At 38.9% G+C, this 25,556-nt stretch overlaps 1 protein-coding gene across 4 annotated transcripts in view; it reads right to left on the bottom strand.

The window, feature by feature from the left end:
* Positions 1-358: 358 nt before the first annotated feature.
* The window catches only part of aadac (arylacetamide deacetylase), a 31,557-nt gene continuing 6,359 nt past the window's right edge, over positions 359-25,556 (bottom strand). The window contains exons 1-5 of one of the 4 annotated variants that reach the window (XM_042413827.1): positions 16,513-16,600; positions 6,658-6,886; positions 6,006-6,075; positions 4,639-4,810; positions 359-1,592 (exon numbers count right to left, since the gene is read on the bottom strand). In XM_042413827.1, coding sequence (XP_042269761.1) covers positions 966-1,592; positions 4,639-4,810; positions 6,006-6,075; positions 6,658-6,850 — 1,062 coding nt within the window. In that variant the 5' untranslated portion in view covers positions 6,851-6,886; positions 16,513-16,600 and the 3' untranslated portion in view covers positions 359-965. Of the gene's footprint in view, positions 1,593-4,638; positions 4,811-6,005; positions 6,076-6,657; positions 6,887-8,395; positions 8,502-8,521; positions 13,199-16,512; positions 16,601-25,556 lie in introns of those variants that run through there. The other 3 variants (XM_042413824.1, XM_042413825.1, XM_042413826.1) reach the window with 3 other exon arrangements.

Here is a 25,556-nt window from a genome sequence, read left to right as displayed (position 1 = left end):
CTAGATACAAGAACATGTTGTGGTGATGAAGATACATTTCATTCTGTAATTTAAATCATTTATCTTATCTATCAGCAAATCCAATCAGCTTCCTGTGTGCCTGTGTGTTTGTGTGATTGCACAATTAAGGACTAGTTCTTATGAAAAACATCATTGCTGTATTTAATGTAATATCATTTGCCAATCTTTGATGCAATCTCTACATGTGTGTTTTAGTTTCGTAAATATATAAATCTTAGGTTTCAGTATCAGCTGCACTCAGTGTAAATGTTATCTTTGGCCAAACCGAACATCATTTTTGCTGTTGTGAGAACATTTTTTCTGCTTCGCTAAGATATACACTACTTCTTAAAACCCCTAATGGGATAGCTCAGACTCTTTTATTGGTATGCATTACTAACTAGTGATACTGATGCAATGGACATAAGATCAAGTAGCAGCTCCTGCAGTGGAAAACAAGAGTGAGCAGCACCACACAGGGCCAGCTAGCCAGCTAAAAGAAAAGAAAAAAAACACACAACCACAAAACAATGCACAAAAAATGTTCAGCCATCCAAAACACAACAAACTTTGAGATATTCCACAGTTTGATTTTCCCCTCAGACCTCTTAGTAGTTTTGTGTTTGTTGGAGAATAAACACTATGTTGTAATTGAGCAATGGTGTCACATGTGTTATGTTGGACTCACACAACCTTATGTGAAAAGATCTGAACTAATCTTTCAAATTCTTATTCCCTATTGGTACCTAATGTAGTAAGATGCATGAGTGGAAAAATAGTATAAGTTAATATATTTCTTAATATATTTACAGAAAAGTAGCATGACCAACAAAAATGAAATAAACAACAAAAAGTTGAACACCAAATGGGAAAGATTTGCTCCTAACCAAACACTGGTGCATTGTGTGGGAAAAAAAAAAAGGAATGAATATTGATAGTCAAGAGTTTTTTTTTTTTTTTTTTTTTTACAAGTTTTCCTTCAGCCATTTGACATAGTTGTCTGTCATACGGCGTGCGATCAGGAAGTCAGTTGGCCACACGGTGAACATCAGTGCTCCATGAAATCCTGTGTCATAGTGTTCATGTGTGACCTCAACACCAGCCGCGCGGAGCCGTGTGACATACATGATCCCATCATCTCTGAGAACGTCATACTCACTTGTCAGAATGTAGGCCTTGGGCAGGGAGCGTAAGGCCGTGTCTGGAACCAGCAGGGGTGATGCCCTGGGGTCAGCAAAAGATTGAGATGGTCCATCAATCCCAACCGCCTGCCCTCCAACTCCCTGCACCACAGCAGGAGCACTATAGTTGTATTTTCTATGGTATGTTTCTGGCAGGAAGGCGCTCCAGTTCACAAACTTCAGAAGGCTGGAAGACTCAGGGTTGTTGTGGGTGTTGGCCATCATGGCTCTGAAAAGGGCCTTGTCGCTGGTGAAGTACTCACTCCAGAAGCGTACCATGAGGGTGCGGGGCAAAATGGGCATGTCCTGATTCTGCTGATAGGAGGGTGTGTTGAGGTCTAGAGCCTGCAGCACTGGATAGAGGAGTGCTTGGGCCTTCAATTGAACCTGTTGTCCAGGGTCTTTCTGTAACTGTTGAGAGAGAAAGAGAGGTTGGTTTGTTTTTAAAAAAAAAAAAAAAACAGGATTTCTCAATCAGTTGAAATATTAGCTGAAATTCTCTACAAATAAACCAGCATCATCACTTGTACCAGTCATGGTTGTTTACAGGAAGAACTGCATCACCCCCAGTGTATTTACCTGTCGCTTCACTGAGCTGTTGAAAACTCTTTGGTAAAATTAAAGCCAGGTCATAAGTCTAATCATGACCTTGAATGGCCAACATTGTGATTAGTGGATGGCTTGCTGTAGATCCTGTGTCAAAGCAAATCCATATTAAGCATCTATTATGATTGTCTGGTCAGAAATAAAAGAACAAGTAAATCTAGGGGGTCTTTTAGGAATATTAGCCTGAGGTCGGTTCCAGAATCTCGTAGACTCGGATCAGCTTCTCTCCATGGCACACCATAAGTTCTCCATGTCTTTGAACAGTGATGCAGATATTAACACTCATCCTACCAACATATTTAACATACAAGGACTACTGACTGGGGTCCCTGTGGACCAAGTACAATTTTCCACAAAGCCTTCAAAATGACTGACAGAGTACATCTACCCCCCTGATAGTGTGTGATTCTTTAAATTGGGACCCATGGCAATTGGGTGCTTTTAACTGGAAACAGTGATATGAAGTCATTATAGAACAAATTCAATGACAAAGTCGTGAAAAAATGGAATGATAGAATAAAGCACCAGTGACATATGACAAAAAGTATACCTCTGGGGTCTGCGGGTACCCCAGTCGGTAGGATTAAGGTTAAAGAAATATGTGATAGTCCATTTGTGCCCTCACGCAACCCAAAGTGAGCAGTAAGACTAAGGTCATCTCGGTGGGAAAAGTCCCTCATTCCCCAGTGCTGCAGTAGTTCCAGGGTTATGTTCACTCATTTTGAAATGATGAAAACCTGTGCAACTCTAAAGCCACTCCTTGTAGAGCTAAGCAAAGGAACGTCTTGTATTTGAGAACATGAGAGATAGGGGTACACATTTTGTAAGTATATGGTGATGAACCAATTATCCAGCTTGACTACTTTAATCAGTCTACTCAGAATTCATGCAGACACATGCATGTGCAGTGCAGGCCTTCAAACAGCATTGATACTGGATGGATTTTACATTTGTGGTTTTACTGAGAACCAGCAGTTCCTCCCTGTTCCTTGTCTTCTGAGCTGTCATAGATCCCCGTGTTTAGCCTCCATAGAAGCTGAGGCACAGGAAGCAGGCAGGTCCGATGTGATTGTCATGGGCACAAGGAGAAGAGCCATACAGAGCTGTGTAAAACCATTCTTGGCTCTTTGGGTTGATGTCATGGTTACTGAAGAAAACTGGGATTTGGGAGAATGCTGTCTTTCTAGTGCCAGCTCCCCTGGTGCTGAATTGAATGATCCTGGGTGCATCCAAGCATGCAAACTTCAGTGTACATTAATGCAAAAATAAGTGGTCAAGCTTAAGGAGCCTTGATCAAAGATGAAGTGTGAAATGGGAAAAAATTATTTGATACTACCTTTTTGTAACTTACAGAGAAATTTTCATTTTGATCATTACAGTTTTAAACAGTAATTTACCAGATTAATGGTATTTCCTGGGTTTCAGCATCTTAGTTCAGGTGATTTTAGTATAATAAGATAGTAGGAAATGTTATATTTGCCCAACTATCAGCGCTTTCAAGTATATTATTGCTAATAAACTGTAAAATACATTTACTTTAGTAAATATAATAACGACTAACACAGTATGACCTTTTGAATCACTGTGATACATGTAACATGTGTATACACTAAATAATGTTTTGAATTCAACTACATTATTATACTTGTGTAAAACAAAATATAGTCTTTATCTTGCTAGTAGCGTTTGTATTATGTGTGAAACTGCACTGAAGCAAGGGTATAGTACAACATAAGTGCATTCACCCACAACCTAATTGCCTGATATCAGACTTGGTGGAGTGGGCGGATTCAAAGGTCTGGACCCTGGCAAACAACCTAAACCTATAATCACCATAAGAAAATTAAATTCCAAAGAGATTATCTTGAGAGAGCCATACTCCCTGCTTTGCTAAGGCTTATTCTCTGCTCCCTTATTTTATCTGTTCAAGTACCTGTATTGCTGAGTATTTAGAGTTTACTCTTTTTATTTTGCTCTTTTTCAAAAGCTTCAGTGGATCTCATGTTCGGTCAAATCCCTCAATACCAGTATTTCAGTAAGAATCCTTATGGCCACTGGGAATACAAATATTTACAGCTTTCTTCTCTTGTAACCTGATAACTCCCTCCTGTAAAAGCAATTGCACCTCCATCCCCATACTGATTTTTTTTATGTATTTTTGTAATTTGAAACGGCCACTTGTACTGATGTTATGAGGAGCAGCTGAAATATTTTGTTATGGAACTCAGTACAAACAAAAGCTTACTTAAACCTTATAAACTGGCATGATGTGGTCTTTTTGATGGTGTCTTTTTTTTAATGTGGGTTCTTCTGCATCCCTTTTCATGTTTATGCACAATGGAAAATCCCCTTGCAGTCGTTTCTCATATGTGTTTTTTATTTCCACAATGTCATCTGTAAATGTGGAACAGCTCTGTTGCTCCTCTGCTACTTTAATGCTACTTTCATGTAAATGGTTATAACCATATATAACAGCATCCACTCCATCACAAGAACAGATTTGACTTCAGATTCCAACAATATGTATATTCAGATCCTCACTAAAGGCCCTGGAGTTAAACATTGTAGTTATTGAGGGTGTAGCATCATCAAGCAGCTCATCACAATCACCTTTAATGAAGACACCACTGATTCTTTAATCCGTATCAAGTCAAGTCACGTCCCTAAATCATAAACTCTAAGAAAATGGAAATTCTTGGGAGAGCAGTCAGTTTACTGTGATTTTGACATACTGTAACTAAATAAAATGGCACAATAACCTTGTCTCATGTCATCTTTTCTGACAGTTCATTTCCATATGTGAACCAGAAAATGACACTGACACTAGAAAGAAAAAAAATAGATTCAGTACCTGCTGAGAGACTGCAGCTGCTAGGTTTCCCCCAGCACTGTCCCCAGACACAGCAATGCGTCCTGGGTCCACAGAGTACCGGGCCAGCACCCCCTTCTGGAGGAAGTGTTTGACCACACAATACACGTCCTCATATGGGACAGGGAAATGGTGAGCAGGGGCAAGGCGGTACCTGAAAAGAAAGGACAGAACAGAAAGATTCAGATTAAAGTCACAGCATAAAAAGATCTTTGAAGCCTATGAGCACAGAGAACATTTTGAGCCAGTGAAAAATAAACAAGATGACATTTTCAAGGGGTAACAGGTGGCAAACAAAAGTATACATCACAGTAGAGAGGCTATAATCACAAAAATGTTAATCAGATTTAGGGTAAAAAAAGTTCTCTAATTTTATTTGGCCACGTTTGGGAGAAAACATAAGGGTGTAAAAAAATAAATAAAAGCGTCAGAAAGCTGCTTAACCAGGCTGTAAATTATAAAATCAGTGGTCAGTCACATTACATTTGCCTGTTATTACTAAATTATATTTGCAGTCTTAATGAGAATAATCTAAATCTAAATATATTTTCTAACATAGGTACAAAATCAACCATGATTAGATTCATTTCTATATAAGCAATGTTTCTGTAATATTCTATCACCAAAAAAATCATGTTGCTACATGTTTTTGGTTTGGCCTTTCAGATTGTGAAATGTTGGAATTACTAATTAACCTCTAAACCAATTCCAGACAGGAATTCAGATGAGGCAGACCCAACCCCCATACACCCTCCCCCACACTCTACCTCATGCTGTCAAATATGTAAACTGGCACAACCACTTTATACACACAAAAAGAAGAGAGTATTACTTTATGACTGAGTGCTGGTCTTTCACCTAGCTGCTGTTTGATAAAACTGAGCAACTGTGAAGAGGGAATTACTGAATAAAGAATGGCAAAAGAAAGTTACAGTACTGAGAGGCAGAGTTAGAGCCGGATGTGCCAGAAAAACAACAGAGAGTAGCTGTGACAGGGAAAGCCTGGCAAGACCCAAATGAAAACCTGTTAGCTTCACTCTGCTGCATCCCCACTTCTATCTAGCCTGTGACTAATGAGGGAGGACAGGCACATATGACAACAGAAAATTATGTGCGAGACAGAGAGAAGCAGAGGGAAAAAGTGGGATTTAACTATCTATAGTAGAGATAAACCAGGAAATGTGTAGCTAAATAATTACCTTTATATATTACATGTACCAGCCCTGCATCCACAACACTTTTAACATCTAATTGGTTTGCAAATCATCCTTTTTTCACAGACAGAAGTCTGTGTAGTTGGTGCTGTATACCAGCTGCATAAAACTGGCTATAAAATATGAAATACTTACTCTACAGAAAGAACCACTGCGTTTAGATCGGTGACCATTTTTCTGGCCAGGAGATCATATGGGCTCATTCCTGCATAGACAGAAAAGACAGACACAGATCAGAACAGAGATTTAAAAGACTTCCAAACCATCACAGTAACTGACAATACACTTCACTTTACATGGAGATAACATTGCAGTATCAGAGATGCCATCTAGTCTAATGATACTTCCTGGCAAGATTAGTATAACTGTAATTGATAGAGTTCAACAGATTGCAAGAACAGCATGAGATGTGTCAAACTGCATGTCATGTCTTCAGGTTCTGGATTAACAAGGGTGGCCACCCTCTGAGGTCCCAACCGCTCCGACAGACGGTGTGTTATTTCCTCAGATACTGTGGAAGGGAAGCGTAATGTTTGATAGCTTCTTCATTATTTATGTTCCTGTCATGATAGCTGTCGTAGGGAGAATAAAGCTATTACATTACTTGTCACATAAATCAGAATACTTTCTCTAAATAATAGAGAGATTACTGTGTGATGCACATATCACAAGGATATGTATTACCCATTCATCCATACTTCCATCCATCTTTTCATCCATCCTTTAAAATTCACTGAGTCATAATTGTGTGTGACAAAGGAGAATACGGGCAAACGCATCTACTCACTGGAACTCCCCAGACACCATCCTCCACCGTGCAGGTAGATGACAGCTCTCCTGAGCTCTGTGTCACCACTTCGCTGCTTTGGCTGGTACACCACCACCTCCACTCCATCGAACTTCTCCTCTGTCACCTTGACATGCTCATCAGACACAGGCACTACCTTCTCAGCCAGAGTAATGAAGTACATTACTCCCATGTAGTCCTTCAGCCCTATTAATTCACTAAAGTCTGCCTGTAAAGAGAGGCATAAAGGCAGTGTTAGATATACTGTAGAGAGAGACACATTACAGAATTTCTCATTGTTCATCAAATTCAGCCATTATTAGCATTACTGACTGTATATACAATGAAGCTGCTGTAAACCAGTTTATACTATGTAAACAACCACCTCGACCAACATTTATGTTGTTCAAAAGAAAAACATGTGACCATATTACTGAGGGAGATTACAGTCATGTAAATGTTGCCTTGTAAAAATTCAACAGCCGCCCACAGTTATTTGTTTTGAGAAGTCATAACTAAATGATACATTATAAAAGGATGACTTGTACACCATACATGTCTGATGATATAGGCAGTCAGTGGCAAGCATGAGGCTAATCAGCTGATGCTCCTCGACTGTGACCAAAACAAATTCATCAGAGTCATCCACTCTAAGCTCTACCATCAGGCACTAATGTTAGTATGAAAAAAACAAAAGTGGAGTGTTCTCTCTCTGTGTTTCATAGAATAATACTGATTATTTGCTTAAGTAAAGATAGACAAAAACCCATAATAGAGCAGCCAAGAATATGGCATCTCTGTCACTTACTATTAATGTCTATAATCCTGCAAGAGAAACATCTGATTAAAAATGAAAACAGGTATTGTATTTGTAACATGATCAGGTTGTCTTTTATATCTATAGTTCAGTGTATCTGGATGTATTTCAATGATGATGAGCATGATTAACTGTAATCATACGAGTTAAAAATATTATTTAAAAAAAAGGATGCTGGTCTAGGGGGATACATTTAGCTATATATTGGACAATACAAGTTTAAATAAAAAAGTTTGATTCTGTGCTGCATTAGATGTTACACAATAATAATATTAAGAAACTTCTTGCTCTATAATTAATTTCATTTTTTTGTGCTGAAAATAATATGGATCTGTTAATAAAGGTTAACAGTCAAACTGAACACTATTCTCCCTGCAGCACAAACAGTGCCCTGCTGTGTTAGATGCAATGGCCTGTACAATTTTTTTTCCCATTCAGTCTGATGTAATATTTCTTGAGGCATGCATGTACTGTAATACTCCAACTACAGCAACACCTGTTCAATAGACGAAGTATGTTGAGCCTTTAATAGTAAAAGTGTGGCAAAATGTAGTCACTACTCCTCTGTTCCTGCTGTTATAACCATGCATATAATCACCTTATTATGTTTTAGAGCTGTAATAAAGTCATATTATCCCTGCCAGGATGGGCTACAGTAAACCACAGGCATCTAACAGTCGGTTTCCTTAATAGGGTCTATTATTAGAACAGGTGAGCAGGACTATACAACACATGGATTAGCATCTGACATAATCTGGTGTAACCAGCATGTATATCCACATCAGCGAAATACAATAAACCTTTAACCAGCACCAGTACCTGCTGTGCGAGAACAAATAAAAACAAGATAATGTTGCAAAATGTGTTCTTTGATCAATGGCTAGATTATCTAATCATGTATTACATTGAAATAAGAAATACCTGCAGCATATGCCTACAGAATAGACTACGGGAGCCTATTCTACAGACATTTCATATCCAGAGTAATTATAAATACCAGCAGACTTAATGTCAGAACATAACTATAACTCCTGTTTTTGTCCTTACCAGGTGGCTGAGACTTCTGAAGAAAGAGTTGGTCAGCATGAGTTTCCATCTCTCTTCTATCTCCTCGGGAATAGGCTCATATATATAATAAGCGGTAAAAGAGCAGAGAGCGACGATTAAAATGATGTTTCCAAACCTCATTTTACAACGTGCGTCCCCCAGCGATTGACTGCAGGGTGCAAGCACAAGCAGGCTGTAAACTGCGCTTGTTAACAAGTCACTGCGGTGCGCGACAAAGCTTACGCTCGGAATTAATTTTGGATCCAGACCAGCTAAATATGACAGCACGTGTTTGGTGTCATTTGATGGTTATCGGCGTGCATGTTCGGAGCTTTCCTTCGCTGCTCGTGCGCGTGCAGTAATGCATGTCCGTCTCGTGGAGCCGTAGAATTAATTGAAGTGTCAGTGATACGGAGACATGAGCGCGCACCCAGTGTACTCACGAGGCAGAACCGTCCCACCTTGGCCCGCACCGCAAATTCCTCAGGTGCCTTCTAGGCGCATACACGGGAGGCGCGACAAAACTTTATGCCGAGATGCAACTCATGCATAAATATCATAGTTTATGACACAAGAGTGACTCAGTAATTCAACTTTGCAGCCAGTTTCCCCAATTTTTCAACGCAAGATCCTATGTAAAGCTGATACACAGCAATGTAAGTGATTCGCTGCGTTTCTCAGCTGAAACTTCTGTGTATCTAAGTTTCTATATAACGTCAGAAGCCCTCTGGTGCAACGTATAACCTTGCGACATAGGGAAGTGGCTCTGTAGTGCAGCTATGGTTGCAAGGCAGCCCAAGCTAATTATATTATTGGTGACAGAGCCAGATGAGATGTCTTGCTTCCTGGCAGGACTAACTGCCAAGGCAATGTGACTCCTCCTGCACTCACGTTTAGGAAGGACACTGCATGAGGAACTGATTTAGTGCTGCAGGGGTTTGACAAAGGAGTTCATGAGAGCTGTTTTTCCTCTTAGTACAGGCTATTATTTTAAATTTGATTGCTGTAGTTTTAGCCCATACAAGAGATAAAATACTGCAGGACAGGTCCTTTGTGTGGGGCAGCCAAAATAAACAAAACGGTCAAACAGGTGACTGTGAGTCTAGTATTATTTCAAGTATTTAAGTCTCGGTGGTAGCTTAGGTCAGTACTGACAAACCACATTGTTATTAGAGTTTACAAAAGGGAGAGCTTATTAGAACATATGTATACATATGCAGTATTCTCCCATGGCATCAATGTACTCAGAGATTTACTCTGGTGTACACTACTTTATTCTTAACTTTCTCTCAGAGCTATTTTCACTATTGTCCAAAAGAGCAAAGGAAAAGTATAAAGCTGCACCCAAGAAAAACATCAGTGCTCTTGAGAGAGAAGCGCTAAAATCCTCAAAGGTGGAGGCACACTTAAACCACTTTTATTAATAAAGTAGGAGAAACAGTGCAGAGATTATAATCGAAAGCCTTGGTCGAGATGAAGGTCCTGAGTGCCAGTTCACACACTCTGGTTTGGAAGCAAGTTAGCTTTTCAAGTGTGTGCGTGTTGTGCAGCAGTTTAATGTTTCAGAGACCTGATCCACATGCCTCCACGTGACTTTATGTTAACCTCTGCATTATGATCTTTACAAACTTTCTCTTAGTCGAGTTGGAATTTGTAATTGCCCAGTGTTTAGGAGCAGCCAAGTGTCTCCTTCCATTAGCTATCAAACTCAATTGAGATGCAATAGGGAACTACAGGATCCAGGGTGTGACAGAGGCTTGGTGAAAGCCTCTGTGAGACTGATCGCTGCTGAGCAGTGGAATACTAAATCACTTTTCTGAATACAAAATCACACTTCAGACACTCAGGGATTCCCTATGGAATTCCCTCCCTCCCTTTCCCCTCTAACCACCGGCCTCCACTCAGCTTCTAAGGGAGACCACCTCAGAGGGTTAGTAAATCTTTCATGGAGCTCTCTTCACTCTTCGCATCTTGTCAGTGGGGAGGACAGGTGTCAGAGTGTGCGTGGGTGGGGATGTTGTCTTCATCTACGTAGAGCCATGCTGTGCAATGCTTTGCCACGTGGACACCCCATACCCTGCTGTGTGTTAGGGGTAGCTCAAGCAGATGTGAAAATGTCTGAAGACTCCAACGAGGAGTTGGAGTACTGGAGTGTGAAAGTCTGTTCATGCGTTAAAGTGTGTGTGCTTGCCTTTGTAAGCCCGTGTGGATACATGCATGTGAATGTGCATGCAGACAGGCCACGTTTTATTCCTTTTTGCGTGCACATTCTTCAGTTTAAGACATCTGCAGAGGCACACCAAATTCTTATAATTAAGGAACTCACTCCAGACCTCTACCGCCAACGAGTGCGAGCAGCAAACTTTGGAACTTTTTAATTTGCAGAGCCCCTGCTGAGGCAATAGATGGGCTGCATGACAAGAGGTATCTGAAGGCACTCAACTCTGAAAGAACATTTTCTGATTTAATAATGAAGAAACAGCCAACTTCAGCCAACCAATGACACAAGTCTGGGAATTGCATTAACTTGACTGTAACTAAACAGAAAAAAACATTCTTTATGTAAAATGTAAATACTGTATATGTGGTTCTAAATGGCTCCCTTTGTATGCAAAACTCTTCTTAAACAAATTACATTTTTTCCCCTATACACAGTTTGAACCCCACTGTTTTCATTGTAACCCTTATGCAAGCTGTTAACACTGGCTTCATTCCTGTCTGGTGAGATTAGAGGAAATCTGTGTGTGAATGCCTGTGTGTACATGTGCATGTGTGCACAGTTTGTGAGTGAAATCAGAGTGTGACTGATGAAAACATCACCTCTGCAACATGCTGTTAAGTACATAAAACACTAGCCTTCTTCATGAGTTATTTGAACCTTTTAGTTGATTCTCCCAATTTCACAAAGAATCAAAACATCAGTTTAACGCTCGATGTCTGCCAGCCAACTGATGGATTCTTATTTGAATGAAAATTACATTTATAGAGTCAATATTTGACATCTAGGCTTTAAACTCGTCACTCCCCACAAGCAAACATGTTTACACCAATCTCAGCACAGCAGCGATTGAGTAGTGATGAAGATAGCTTACCCAAGAACTTAAGTGGCCTTCAGATGAAAAGAAATTTGCTCTTCGCTCACTGCAAGGTAGGGTGCAGAACATGGTGCGGGTTTTCTTCCATTGCTCTCTACATTCCTTGCTTGCATGTGTCACATACAGCTGTTATCTCATTGGTTGCTCTTTGAAAGGTCAGCGGTGACCAAGGTTAAAGTTGAAATAATTTGAACTTCAGTGGCAATTTAGAGCGGCGTGCCACAACAAGGATATTGCTTCCGCTTAGTTTGGCACACCACTTTCCCCATAGGAAAACAATGGCTCAGCCGACAAAGAGCAGTTTTACCAGTAATCATGTGTGGGAACCTTTATACTCAGAGCCTACAGGTGGATTCTGGAGAGTTTTCAGGTGAACAATGCAGGAGCAAGTGTGGCAGAGCAAAAGAATGTTGGATAAGTGTAGAAGCAAGTAGACTATATAATGTGTGAGTGTAGCAGCACATTCAAGTTATCTGCCTAAACTACCTCACAGGCTTCGCTCAATGTATGAATGAAGCAAAAACATTTAAGGAACGTGTTTATGGTGCTTGTATATTGTTCTAGCATATTTGAACACATTAACAGACAGAACACAAAACATGCCATTCTAGTTATTTAAGAAAAAGATCAACAGTAATGCCTCTTTTAAGAATAATCTTGCTGCCAACTGAAGGCATAAATTTGAATTCAAGTATTTTTACAAATTTAATGAACAGAAAGACTGTGAATATCATTGACACATTTATGTACACACACTAAGAAAGAAGAAAAAGTAACATCCCTTCAGCTCACAAGAAAGCACATGTACCTGAAGTCCACCACCATTTCAAAAGTAATTATTGAATAGTTTATTATCAACTCTGTAAGGCCAACAACCAACCACAGCATGGAGTGAAGAGGTTCTACTCAACATTTTGACCAGTAAGCATAAATTACTTGACATGAGCCATACTGCACATTTGTCCCTCATGATAACATACTCCAATGTCCCTATATAGAAGTTGATATTCAGCAATTGAACATTAGCCATAGTTTCCAGTGAAATTTCCATTTGTGCATCAAAGAAACTGCAGAACATTCTTTGGGAGTCTCGCATTTCATATTCCATGTTTTATCGATTAGGAGTCGGATTTTCAGAATATTATAGTATTATAGTTCAGAATATTATTGTCAAAGCTTTTGAAATTGTCCTTGCATCCGTCTTTGCATTTTTCTTTTCTATCAATACTTTACAACAGCAGACAAGGTTAACAATCCCAGTGGTATATTACAAAGTATACTAATGTGGGATATAAATATTTTCTTGTTTATACTACTAAGACATTGTACCCGGGTCCATCAGGCAATAATACAAAAAATAGAATCTGTTGAAAATGAAAATACAGTGGAATCAGCTAGGCCTATATCAAGACTGGGCAATTTCCTCAAGTATGTGTGGTTACAGTGTCTTTGCCAGGTTATGCAGGTTACAACAAGAAGAATAGAAAATGTGTCTTTCCCATGTTGGCTATTCAGCTAAGTAAATATATACCTACTAACTTGTGTATTGTATTTGTTTACAGAAATCCTGTGTGGCTGAACAGAGTGGCCTTGATTTCAAACTGTAGGCCAAAAACAGAGCCACAACTTAATTACCATTTTTAATTATGAGCCTGGCAAGTTGCCTCAAGCTGTTGGTCCATCCTCCTGTCACTTTTCCAACCTAAATACTGTGCTATGGTGCATCTCAATTTATTGCATGACCCATTTGTGCCATTGTGTAAACAACTGATCAAGTACTAAATTAACAGAGATATAAATATATCATACAGAGATGAATAATTAATGATTGTGAAATAATGGTAAAGACATGTCACTCATGAAAAACACTGCGTTTACCAAGTCTTGAGGTTATAAAAATGTGTCTTACAGAGAGGGAGTGTAAGAGAAAGATCAAAGCAATTACTCACTTTGATAAATTAACACTAAACAGGTTTTTGCATGCCATGGAACAGACATTTCTCAGGAACAGTATGTACCACGTTTTTCTCCCTTTGAGACAAAGCTCCACCACAGTGAACATTGAAGATGTATTGTATTAGGGTGGTGTCAACCACTGTACTCAGAACATAAGGGAAGTGAATGACAGAGACTTGTTTATCCCGGCAGCACCCTGTTACATAGTTTTCCCTTGTCGGCCAGTGTTTTCATTTTGTACATAGCTGAAAGATGAGTGAAATTTTGTCTGACCAGATATTCTAATAAAGATAGGGCGGCAAAAGATGTGTTTGTATAAGTTGTCTGATGGGATTGAGGACAGCATTTGGCAAAGGGGTGGGACAAGATATTTAATCAGCGACCAGCCTTTTAGGTGCTGGATCTAAGTGAATAAGGCAGTGTAAGTCATATGGACAGCACATTCTACCAAATGAGGAGCCAAGCTATTGCTGCTGTTTCAGATTAGAGAGAGAGTAAAATGTTGCAGTTTCTATGCCAAACCAAACACATTTGTTTCAAAATGAAGCCTATTTTAAATAGAATCTAATGTTGCAGTATCCTCATTTTGAGAGAGGGGTTGGGGAATATTTTTGACCTGCGGCAGGACAGTGTTCAGTGGGCAGTATGCAGTGCTCTGTGTACAGTGCGCAGTGTGCAGTATACGATGTACATTATGCAGTGTGTAGTATGCAGTGCTCACTGTGCTCACTGCACAGTGGGCAGTGTACAGTGCAAGCGCACTGCAGCACTGCAGGCAGGTCAAAAACAGGCAGCAGGTTGAAAACACAGACAATACACAAAAGGCAGAAAAATCAGGAATAGGGAAACCAGAAAGAGGTACACTATCTCAGGAACAGGTAACAGGATTCCTGGAGCACAAAGACACACTGCAACAACGACAAACTAGCAGAGAACAATGGTAAGTGGGCAACAGACTAGATGATTTGACAGAATGCTTCTTAGTGTCAACAGATCCCAAAACCACCACCATCTCAATTTGACAGCATAGATTTATGTAAATCAATGATATATCACAAAATATCTAAAGTAATGTATTTGATTTGGAAGGCAATTAGTATGTAACAAGCTGTTCTTCAACACCATGTAGCAACTACTTCATTACATTAAATCACTTACTTGAAATCTTTACAATGCCCAGTGAGGCCTAAATATTTTGTTTCGTGCCAGTGCTTAAATATATTGTCTGACAGTTTTCAGACTTGCCTTGTACTTTTATGTAATGCAGGAATTTTTCTGTGAACATCAGAGTGCTATTCACTGTAAATGTTTAACTTTAGTTTAGTTTTCATCACCCTTCTTCCCCAGAATGCTCTTCTTTTATGTGATTAGTCGTGACCAAAGTAAAGCAGTAAGGATCTCGAGGTTTATTATTTCCACACTGTGCCTCATGATCATGGGACTGCGTGTAGGAAACTGCAGTGGATAAGCTCTTTATCAGTAGTTGCCTATGCAACACTTCTGTCATAAGGAATGTTGGCCTCTCACCGCATTCCACATGAATTTCTTCTGGGTTATCACCAGCAACAATGATACCAGAAGGTATTTGCATTTTGTTACACATTGACAAGATAACTCATTCACTAAAGTGTTGGTAAAACACCCTTATCTCAAACATTGTCTGTTTCTAAGTATTTATGGTGCATTGTTTGACTATGGCTTAAACTTTGAGAAACATTAAATGGTTTGGTGATGTTTGCAACATCTTAGACATATTTTGCAAAATTCTGTTTTCACCACAGCACATTCAGTTCTCAGGCTCACCAATTTAGTTTTTTTTTTTTTTGCTACAGCGGAGATTTGGTTAAGTTTTACAGGTTTCTTGGCTCTGAAACAGATTTTCCATGAAGGTTTTCAATCTAGCCTCACAACCAACCTTTACAAGAATTCCTGCAATTCCTCCTAGAAGACAATCAATGCTACTACTTCTTCTACTACTTACTTTACCATGTAATTTAATCATACTACTTAATCATTTCCTTGTATCTTCAGCTTTGTGTGAGATTATTGTTGTGACATTGCTGTTTTGATGATTTTACCTTAATGCGTACTGTATTAACCTTTAGGCAGTATTCCCTGTATTCTGTGTCATGGTTTTGTTGTTTTATTTCTTAAATATTTCGAAATAACCCCCCCCCCCCCCCCCCCCCCCAACCCCCCACCCACCCCTGTCATTTTTCTCCCTTCTCTCAAGAACTCTGTGCTTGCTATAGAGCATAAACAAAATCATGAAATTACGATTCCAAAATCATATTTTTGTTCTAAATATAAAGCTATTCTTCAATACTACTTGCATCAGGCTATTATTTCATTTTTTTAGTAGCACCATTTAGAATGTAAAAGGAAAATTACTAACAATTGTGTATTGCTACTAACTTCAAGTATAATGCATGTTGAAGTAAAAAGCATGATATTAAATGCACTTCAGTTAAACAAGTCGATCTGTAGTTGATGAAGTCTACTCTCCAGCAGGTGGTGCTATGACCCAAGTCAACTACTACAAGACTTCATGCATCTATTTCACAACATTTTGCCCTGTATCTCCAAAATGTCAACAATAACTGTGTTTTAGCTGGATTTTTAGCTGGATGACAATACTTTTTTATTCTACAGGGAGCTCAGAGAGAAATTGTGACCCTAAAATGATGAAAAAGTGTATTAAGCTCACAGAGAAACATGAGGAATGCAAACCATCATCAACAGTGACAACATACAGTAAATGTAGACTGATTATTAATGCTCTACTCTTCTATTCTGGCTGATGTCAAGAGAGAGAAAACTATTTGGCACAAAAGCCATGTACACTGCATGGGGCACATTCACCACTGTCGCCCATGGCACTACAATATCTGTCTTTTTGCTTCGTGGACTTTATCAGTAATTTTCTACACTTGTACATACATATCCTCTGGTATCACCCCAGCGTATCCAGACTTCCTGGTCAGGAGCTTCCCTTTGTTACATTGACCCTTTACGGCCCCTAAGGTTGCATGGCGTGTTGCTCTGCTGACCCCTACAGGTGAAAGGTTGAAGATGTGTAAATCAGCCCCAGAACTGTGGCTTACATCTGGTTGATGTGCTACCATCAATCACATTAAATACATCACACGAACATAAAGGGTTCACACATGAGGTCTCACACATGCATTAAGGGCAGAAATTCTGTTTGAGCATGGCCAATGTGCTCAGCTTTACTGAATCAACTATATTTCTTACCAGATCAGCCAGTGTTACCATCATATATACTGTATGTTGTCTGTTTTAACTGAGGTTTGTTACAATAAATTGATTGTATTGTATTTTCAAATATGGCTGCATAAATAATAAAAAGGAGACAGAGAAAGTATACAGGAAAGATGCAGTGACACACATATTGGTCACCATTAATCACTACACCATACCATGCACACACCATGTACATAAGGAGCTACAACATAGTTGACCTCGATGTCACCCCTGAATCACCTTTCAATGTTCGATTCTTGCTTATTATTCAGTGACTAGACTTTCACCATCTGGTTCTCTGCCTGAACTGGACAAATGGAAAAACCAGAGTCATGATACTGAAGAGCTGAGACAAATCAGATCAGACACACCCACATGTGTAACCCAAAGAGCTATTTTTAATTTAATTTAACAAAACTTGAACTTTTTGTTACACAATGAACAGAGTTAGCTTACATTACAGGCAAATGACTGTATACATTATCCAATAAATACAACTAATGTAATCTGATATATCCAAGATTTCCAGGCTGAATACGCACACTTAAAATATGCTATATCAATGCTCTGTATAGGGCCAACAACGGCTGGTTTGAGCTCATCCAAGCCATAAAAGAGGACATGAATCACAGTGATTTACAGAATCACTCCCCTGGGACAAGTCACTATCCTTCTCTGCTCACAGTGTGTGGAAAGAAAACCTGAAAACATTTCAATCCATAGCATGCTTTCCATCCTTTCCTGATCCTATCCTTTACTCACCAGCTTTTAAACAATGAATCACATCCAGATAAATTCCGGTCCCCAGTAGATAAGGTTTAAAGTATTGAGTGAGTAAACAGAAGTTACTCTGTAAATTTAAGTTAAGGGTATTCATATATTCCTATTTAGACATTGTGGCTGCTTGTGCAATCCTTGATCTCCAAAGCAGTTGGCTGCTTGCAGTGTAAGGCCCAGGAGGTTAAGGAGCTCCAATATTTCAATCCAAAATATGATGCAACCTCCATGCAGGTTTTACTGAGACTGCTGTGACTGCTCTGATGAGACTACTGGTTGCTGCTCTCAAATTCGGCTGAGATGTTTTTCTTATTTTTTTTTTAACCTACTAAATAAGGCTTGCAATAGGTTAAGTGCAGTTTAATATTGTCAGTTTCCGTCATCTTAATTGACTCCCAGACTGATAATAGACATATCGGCGGTATTGGGTGGACAGATACTGTCTCAATATTCAGTAAGAAATAAGGTCATACAGGAAAAGAGGCGGCCTCCTCTCTTCCTGCTTTAAACTTCATTGTCATTTAAATTTAGGGCTTTCTGGATGGGTGATAGTAAGACTTGTAAAGCACTCAGATTTGTTCCTGTGACAGACACCTTGGCCAGCACTGAGGACACAGAGAAACTGGAAGAACCTAATGGGTCTGAATGAGATCACTAAGCCACATGTTTGATTCTGATGGGTTTTTGGCCTCATCTGAGATACTGCAAGATCATTACATTGCCTGTTATGAGGATGATTTAGTTTACAGGTCCCTCGGATACAGAAAATATTTTTAGCAGTGTACATTGGGAATTTTGCAAGGAATCCAGCACTAAATTAACATGAACTGTATAAAAGCTCTAACACTGCTGATGGGAATTTTAGGCTGTCATTATTTACCTGTTTTTGTTACCTGTATTAATCACAATATTGTGAGACGCAAACTTAATTTTATCACATTGCCAGTTCACTCGAAATGTAAATAATGTATCTTGTTTTTAGGCTAGTTGCAACTTGTAGTTGCATTTCAGCAAATATGTCATTCAAAACATCAGCCTCTGAAAAGCCATCAATCATACAAATATCCTGCATGTAAAATAACAACAATATTTCAGCTGCCTGACAGACATGAGTCATTTAGCCCTGGCTCTTGGAAGACAGGACCAGATGCTTCTTGATGGGTAATGCGCACAACACCCACAAGGATTGGGTGTGCTGGTAATTCGGGCAAAATCCAAATCCGCTAGGTCACTCTTGGGAAGCAGTATTGAAAACATGCACACTCTGTTCTGTTCATTTATTACTTTATCAGTGACCTAAGAAAAGGATATTTTAAGCAAACAGACCTTACTTTGCCAGTGTATCATTAGTCTTTGGATTACTCTTGTCTGCATCCATCATACTGCATTATTTTTATTCTATTCTGTTATTTTATTTAAAGTGGAAACAGACAACTTTTCAGCTTCCGCCAGTGTTTCCAAGTGGTATTAATGTTTGACAACCAATTATTTTCCTCAGAGTGTAGTTCTGTGAAGAAATGATTAACACCACTTTGGAAATAAAAGAGAAGATAAAAACATGTTCACTGAAGAGGTGAATTGAAATTGTCTCAATTTTATATTGAATTTGGGAACAGGCAAAAGATATTGTAATGATGTGCATTGAATAGTAATAACATAGTTTGAGTAACATTATTGCTCCACACAAACAAATAACTACAGCAGAGGTTGGCATTACAAAACAAAACATTAGGAGACAAAGTGTGAGTTTGTTCATTCATTTAGTCTATAATGGAGACATGAAAGCAGATAGAAATTCTTTAATATGTGTTGAGATAAGCGAACTAGGTTGGTAGCATGTTAATGTTTTTACAAAATGAAAGAAACTGTGCAACGGAGACGGTGATAACATATTTTCTGTCCATTGATTTTCATATGACCAAGAAAGAGGTTGGCCTCCCAACAAATTATTATAAGATATAGCTACCAATAGCTACCAGGGAAAACGCTATCCTCTTCCTCTTTTGGTTGTGCAGTGGTTGACGCACTTCCTTTGTGCTGTAAATTGAGCCTTCATTTTCCCAGGAGATCATACCTGGTGGGGGACAGAATTGGATAGTAAAAGCGAGGCTTATAGGGAACCAATCTAAATGCCTATGGTGTCATTATTCTATAACCATTACACTGTGCAATCAAAATTTACTTCATAATGATGAGTTAAAGCAAAAAAAAGTTGTCCATTTCCACTTTTAGTTCTATCTGATTGTCTGGAAGCAGGGTCTCAAATCTAAATGTCTCTAAAGTAAGACAAGGAGTAACCACTGGAATCAGCAGCCAAACAGAACATTGGCAACACGTAGACAAACATGTAAAGTAACAATAATGTCAACAACACTACAGTGACTAAACTGATCTGACAAACTGTGGAGGTTTAATGGCGCCTGTACTGGATGCGGAATGGATCGTTTTGGAGCCAATGACATTGTGTGCAAGCAATATTCTCCTGATAACAAACAACTGAGAAAACAAAAAAGAAAAAAAAACCATGATATGATCTTTTTCTAAGCTATCATTAACATTCTCAAATTACAACATGTTGATGTCTGTTAACACTATGCATGCTTTAAATAAACAAGATTACATTCATTTTTTGTATATTTACTGCCAAAAATACTGAACCACCAACATTAGTATATACAATCAATCATCCCATCAAAATATATTCTGTGGTTGGAAAGGTGCCACTTTCACCTGCTGCATCATTTTACAGACATCATAAGTATATGCTCTGCAAAATGGATTTAATTTTCTTCCTGGAACCCGTTCTATATTTAGTACTTTGAGTACAGCTATAGAGATCAGTCGCATAACTTCTGTCATTAAAGCCTACAAATTATCATGGTCAGGAAGTGCACATCTTTCTTGTTCTTCCATTAGCAATAAAATGATAATACCAACATACTTTCCACTTAATCTGGACTCTGTTGCACTCTTTTAGATACATGCTTTTACTTTAAGAAGTTCCTTGAATAAATAAATACATGAATAATTTTTTGTAAAATCCTTACACATTTTAGCCATGGTCTTAATTTCACGCAACTGAGAAAGCGAGAGCTGTTGTTTATTAATAGCATTCCCCTTCAGTGAATTAATTCACACGTGCGTTCAATGTGGTGCTTTTGTTTTTTATGTGCAAATTACAGAGAACAATGATAAATAAAGGGGGGACATACAGAACTACCAGCAGGACCTTGATACCCTCTAATGGCTCTAATGGAATGCACTCTTTTTATTGAGGCCATTAGGGCTCTAAGCACTGCTAGACCACTTCAAAGTGGAATAAAAAAGGTAGTAGGGGGCACGCTTTCGTTTTCATGGTCCTGGGTCACCAAGCACATGTTCTGGAGCATTAGATCAGAAACGCATTGTCATATTTTCTTCATGTTCAGTAGGTGAAGCCTATATTGCTGTAACCTCTGGAATCACTGGAACTTACAGCGGCTAAACATGACAGGAAGCTCAGAGCACAGTGCTTCTGTATGTCAGAATCACTCAGCCCCAACAAAGAGGCAGGTAATGTACACCAATGATTCCTGCCACACCAGCCATGTCCTGTCCAGTATTTTGCTTGTGCTATTTCTCCAATACTTAGCCCAATTTGTGACCTCACACTAACTGAAACGAAGTAAAAATATACAATAGGTTTCTGTAGAAATGACCTCTTTCTTTGTAAGACGAGAAATGTTGCATTGCAAAATATCTTCCTCTAGTGATTTGTATTAGTGTTTTGTATTAAAGTTGTGTTTTTTTAAAGCAACACAACACATGTGGCAGTGGGTTGAGATACATTCATGTGTGAACATAAATCATCCAAGTTTTTTTTACTGCCCACTGGAGATTTCAAGACATATTAACATGGTTATTTATGTCATTAGATTTGGAAATTGCTTCACTGTGTGATGTTTGGATGCCTTTGCACAATTCACTCAAGCTGGTAACCTGATCACTGCAATCAGAGGGATAAACAAAGCAGTAAACACATAAGTTTGCAGCTCTCTCAAATGACACTGTGTGTTCCTGACATGTTTATACATACCAGAATGAGGTCAGACACATTCACATGCACTAACACGCTAGTGCATGCAACTGCACATCACCCAATGGCCACACACACAAATATAACAGGCCTTTCTCACAAGGTCCAAAACAACACCAAAATTTGATTGATGGTGCGACAGTCTAGGACATTTTGCCCAAGAGTAAAAACAATGATCAGAAAATATGAAAGGATAGCTGATCTGTTTTCTTCTTCCTGCAGTAAAAATACCTTGAAGTTGATTAGAAACTGACTCACAAGTTCCAGGCAGCAGTAAAGGAAGGATGCATGAGAAAAAATGGTTGGATGGATCAAAAGAGGAGAAAAAGAACAATTGCTTTACTACATGAGCAGCTCCAGGAGTCTGATCCTTGCAATCCCTCATTGTGTCCCACTGTGTTTTGCTGAGCGCGGCCTGTAAAAACGAGTAGGTCGAGCCAGTTAAGCTGGAACTTTATTTACAACCTGAATCTAAAGGAGAAGTGCAGAGATCAGCATGAATGCACTGAAAATACATACAGGGCAGTGTGTGAATTGCAGCTGAAGGCTTAAGTGGCTACATGTGCACACACACATTGTAGACACAACTTGTAGCCTCCCTTGTATTTATGATACATAATGGCTTATAGAAAACACACAACACACAAAAAAGAAATGTCCTGTGTTTCTCATTATCACACTATGCATGGCAAAGGAAGCAAATGTCTCACAACATCACTAACCATGTGTGACGCATCTAACTTCATCCATCATGTAACATCATGCTTATTATCATTCACGAATGAAGAACTGGCATACCGATGTACCACATGTGCTATCTGAGGTTGGTCAATGTGAAACCACAGAGCAGCATTTAATACCAGTAACCAATATATCAGAGTAAAAGAACTTTTTCCATCATGCTCAATAACCATGAAGGGTTTCTCATAGTGAGGTCAGAGTTCAAATATATGATTCAGTGCCTCTTCAGAGTGCTGTTGGATTGGATTAGTTCTGGTGTATCTTATGTATTGTATTGTGCAACGTTGCCTAAATGTTAAAAGGCTGAAGGTGATAAGAATTAATAACCATTTCCAATGTTTAGCCACATTAAACCAAAAAATATTGCCCATTAAAAAAAAAAACAAATACAGTTTTTACAAGTTCATAGTCTCAATGTGGAAAGAGTACATCCACAAACTCACAAAGATGAACAAATCTTGGGCACTAACAGCAGTTACAATATAATACGGTGACTGTCTTTCTCAGGTTTACAGGTAGAAATAACCAACACGGGTCTTACAGCTTGTACGTACAGTAGAGGGCAAACTGATAGTTAAGCAACGCATACCAGGAGAAAAGTATTGTTTACATCCTTCTGTGTTGTTTAAAGCAGTGAGATGAACTCATGAGAAACTACAGACTGGCTCAGAGTTTGACACAGGTGAGGATAAACATCATCGTGAGCTGCAAAAATTGAAAGGTTGTTGACAGACAACAGTACAAAGTCAACCTGCAGTAGCAGGTTGACTGATTGATTGATTGATGAAGGTGAGTAGTGTTGGGTTCAATTTCGGATTGAGTTCCCAGAAAAATACCCAGATTCATTAAGCTCTGATGCTAATCAAACTTTTATGTCTCCTCCCTCTTTTCCATTGGCAAAGAGCAATAGAAAATATATTCAGTAGGTAGCAGGCTTCTCATTTTTAGCTGCAAGCTGCTGTCCCTAAAATAACAAACAGAGGCAGCAGATTAGATCTGCTTTTGCTAATTAATCCCATGAAGGCTGAATGTTGGCTGTTCTTTTTTGGCTGTTAATGTGCTCTCTGCAGCTGGTGTACATACAGTATGTATGCAGCCAAAGATTAATTGTTTCTGAGTGGAGACAACACTCTGTAACACTGAGTGAACTGTGTGTGTGTGCTGTAGCTCAGCAGGGACCAACAGATCCTGTTGAAAATTCTCATGTCACTTTAAGTCCCAGTTGAACATCAGCATTTTAGTCTGATCAACTAAATAGTTCTGAATCTTCAATATTTGGACAAGATATACAAGAATACAGATACAGACAGCTTTGAAATACATTTCTTAAACTCTTCTCATTTTCAGGTTGTGAACATCAACTAAGCAGGCTGCCACTTAACAACAAAAGGTGATTAGACATTACTGAGTTGAAGTTATTTCAGTTCTTTTCTTACTTGCAATTTCAATTTTATTCAACCAGTTTCAATGACCACACAGTAAAGCTAGTGGAATTGTTCAAAGGTAAACATAATAAGATTCAATGAGGGATTGGAAGGGATTTGGATTTGATTCTGGATCCAGATTCAATAGCATGCTATCAAACCCCATCCCAAACTAACACTATGTCTGATCAGTAAATTTTAAATTAATGGTCCAATTCACCATCAGCCTTCAATCCAATAGGTAAACAGTGCAGCAAAATTACTGGCAGATTGCTCTGGTTTTCCTTAATCAAAATTTAATTTCATTGTTGGCATAAAGGGATGCTATGTCAACTAGGCTAACTGTATTTCTCCATAATCCAAACTATATTTTCCAGTGGGAAGTTATTTTCCACAGCTCTGTTCCCTGTTGCTTCAGCAGGTCTGACACATGCCTGCACACACACATGCAAATTATAATTAGACCACTGACCGCTGCTTCCAGTCTTCAGTGGAGCACTCTCCTGAGAGAGGAATTAACTTAATTCACCCCCACAATGTGTAGCAAGAGTCCGTTTAAGTTTGTCAAGCACAGCCAAACAGCGTTTTGCCAAAGCCATATAGAATATGAGAGAAGAGGGAACTCACTGGAAATAAATTACTTATGTTGTTCTCACAATAGTTCTTTTCTAACCTCTGTTTGCTGATTTATTCATAAAGCCAAAATCCAACCATCTGGTTTTGTTTTGATATAGTCTTAAAGACTATAATATCTAATACTCACTGGCCCTCAATCACTTGCTGAATTCATTACAATAAGAAGGTCCTGCTGATCCACTCAGAATCTCCGGCATTTACTCGCGGTCATGAGCGTCCTCCCAGTAGCCAAAACTCTTTCTACCATCACCGTGATTTACATGCTTACTGACACAGATGACAGTCAGTGACATGTTCGTAAATCAGCAATGACTAGGTCAATGCCAAACAGCCATGTGGATTTTGAGAGCTCCAAAAACATTTGAGTAAAAATATCACCAAATTCCAACTTCTAACTATGGTGCAGCAGAAATCCCTCAGTTGATCATTAGCTGTAAAGGTTTATCAGTACAAAGCATGACATACAGCAGTTCCCTGACGTAGTCCCATAAATACGTGATTTGTAGGATGAGATCATGATAAAAAAAATCAAGACTCATAAAGTGAATGAAAACATGACAACCATGAGGTACTTGGCAATCATGCACTGATGTATTCATTACTGAAGGGATGCAAACAGACTGACTGATGTTGGCTGACTGAAAAAAAAAATCAATCAATAGATCATTCAATCAATCAATCAATCAATCAATCAATCAATCAATCAGTCAATCAATCATTATGATGTATGAGTGAAATTCTTGTGAGCAAGTTCTTTTGAAAGATCTTGTTCTCACATACGCAAAATACAAACACAATAAGCAGCTTCCTCCAGGACTGGAATGTGTTCCTCAAAGCCGATGTCACTTGAACCTCCACAGACTGCATTCACGGGCTCAAAGGCACACACACAAATACATGTGCCTGCATACATCAAGAGAACGCATACATCACTAGCTGTCACTGTCAGATAAACACACAATAGCTGTGACAGACTATGAATGTCAGTAGAGGTCATTTTTTAATGAAGCATTAAGACACTTAACTAGATTCCCTGTGTGCTGTAGGTCTGTTGGGACGACCTGCTG

Source organism: Thunnus maccoyii, chromosome 6, assembly GCF_910596095.1.
Source record: "Thunnus maccoyii chromosome 6, fThuMac1.1, whole genome shotgun sequence".
Lineage (NCBI taxonomy): Eukaryota > Metazoa > Chordata > Actinopteri > Scombriformes > Scombridae > Thunnus > Thunnus maccoyii.
This window is presented reverse-complemented; position numbering and strand designations above follow the sequence as displayed.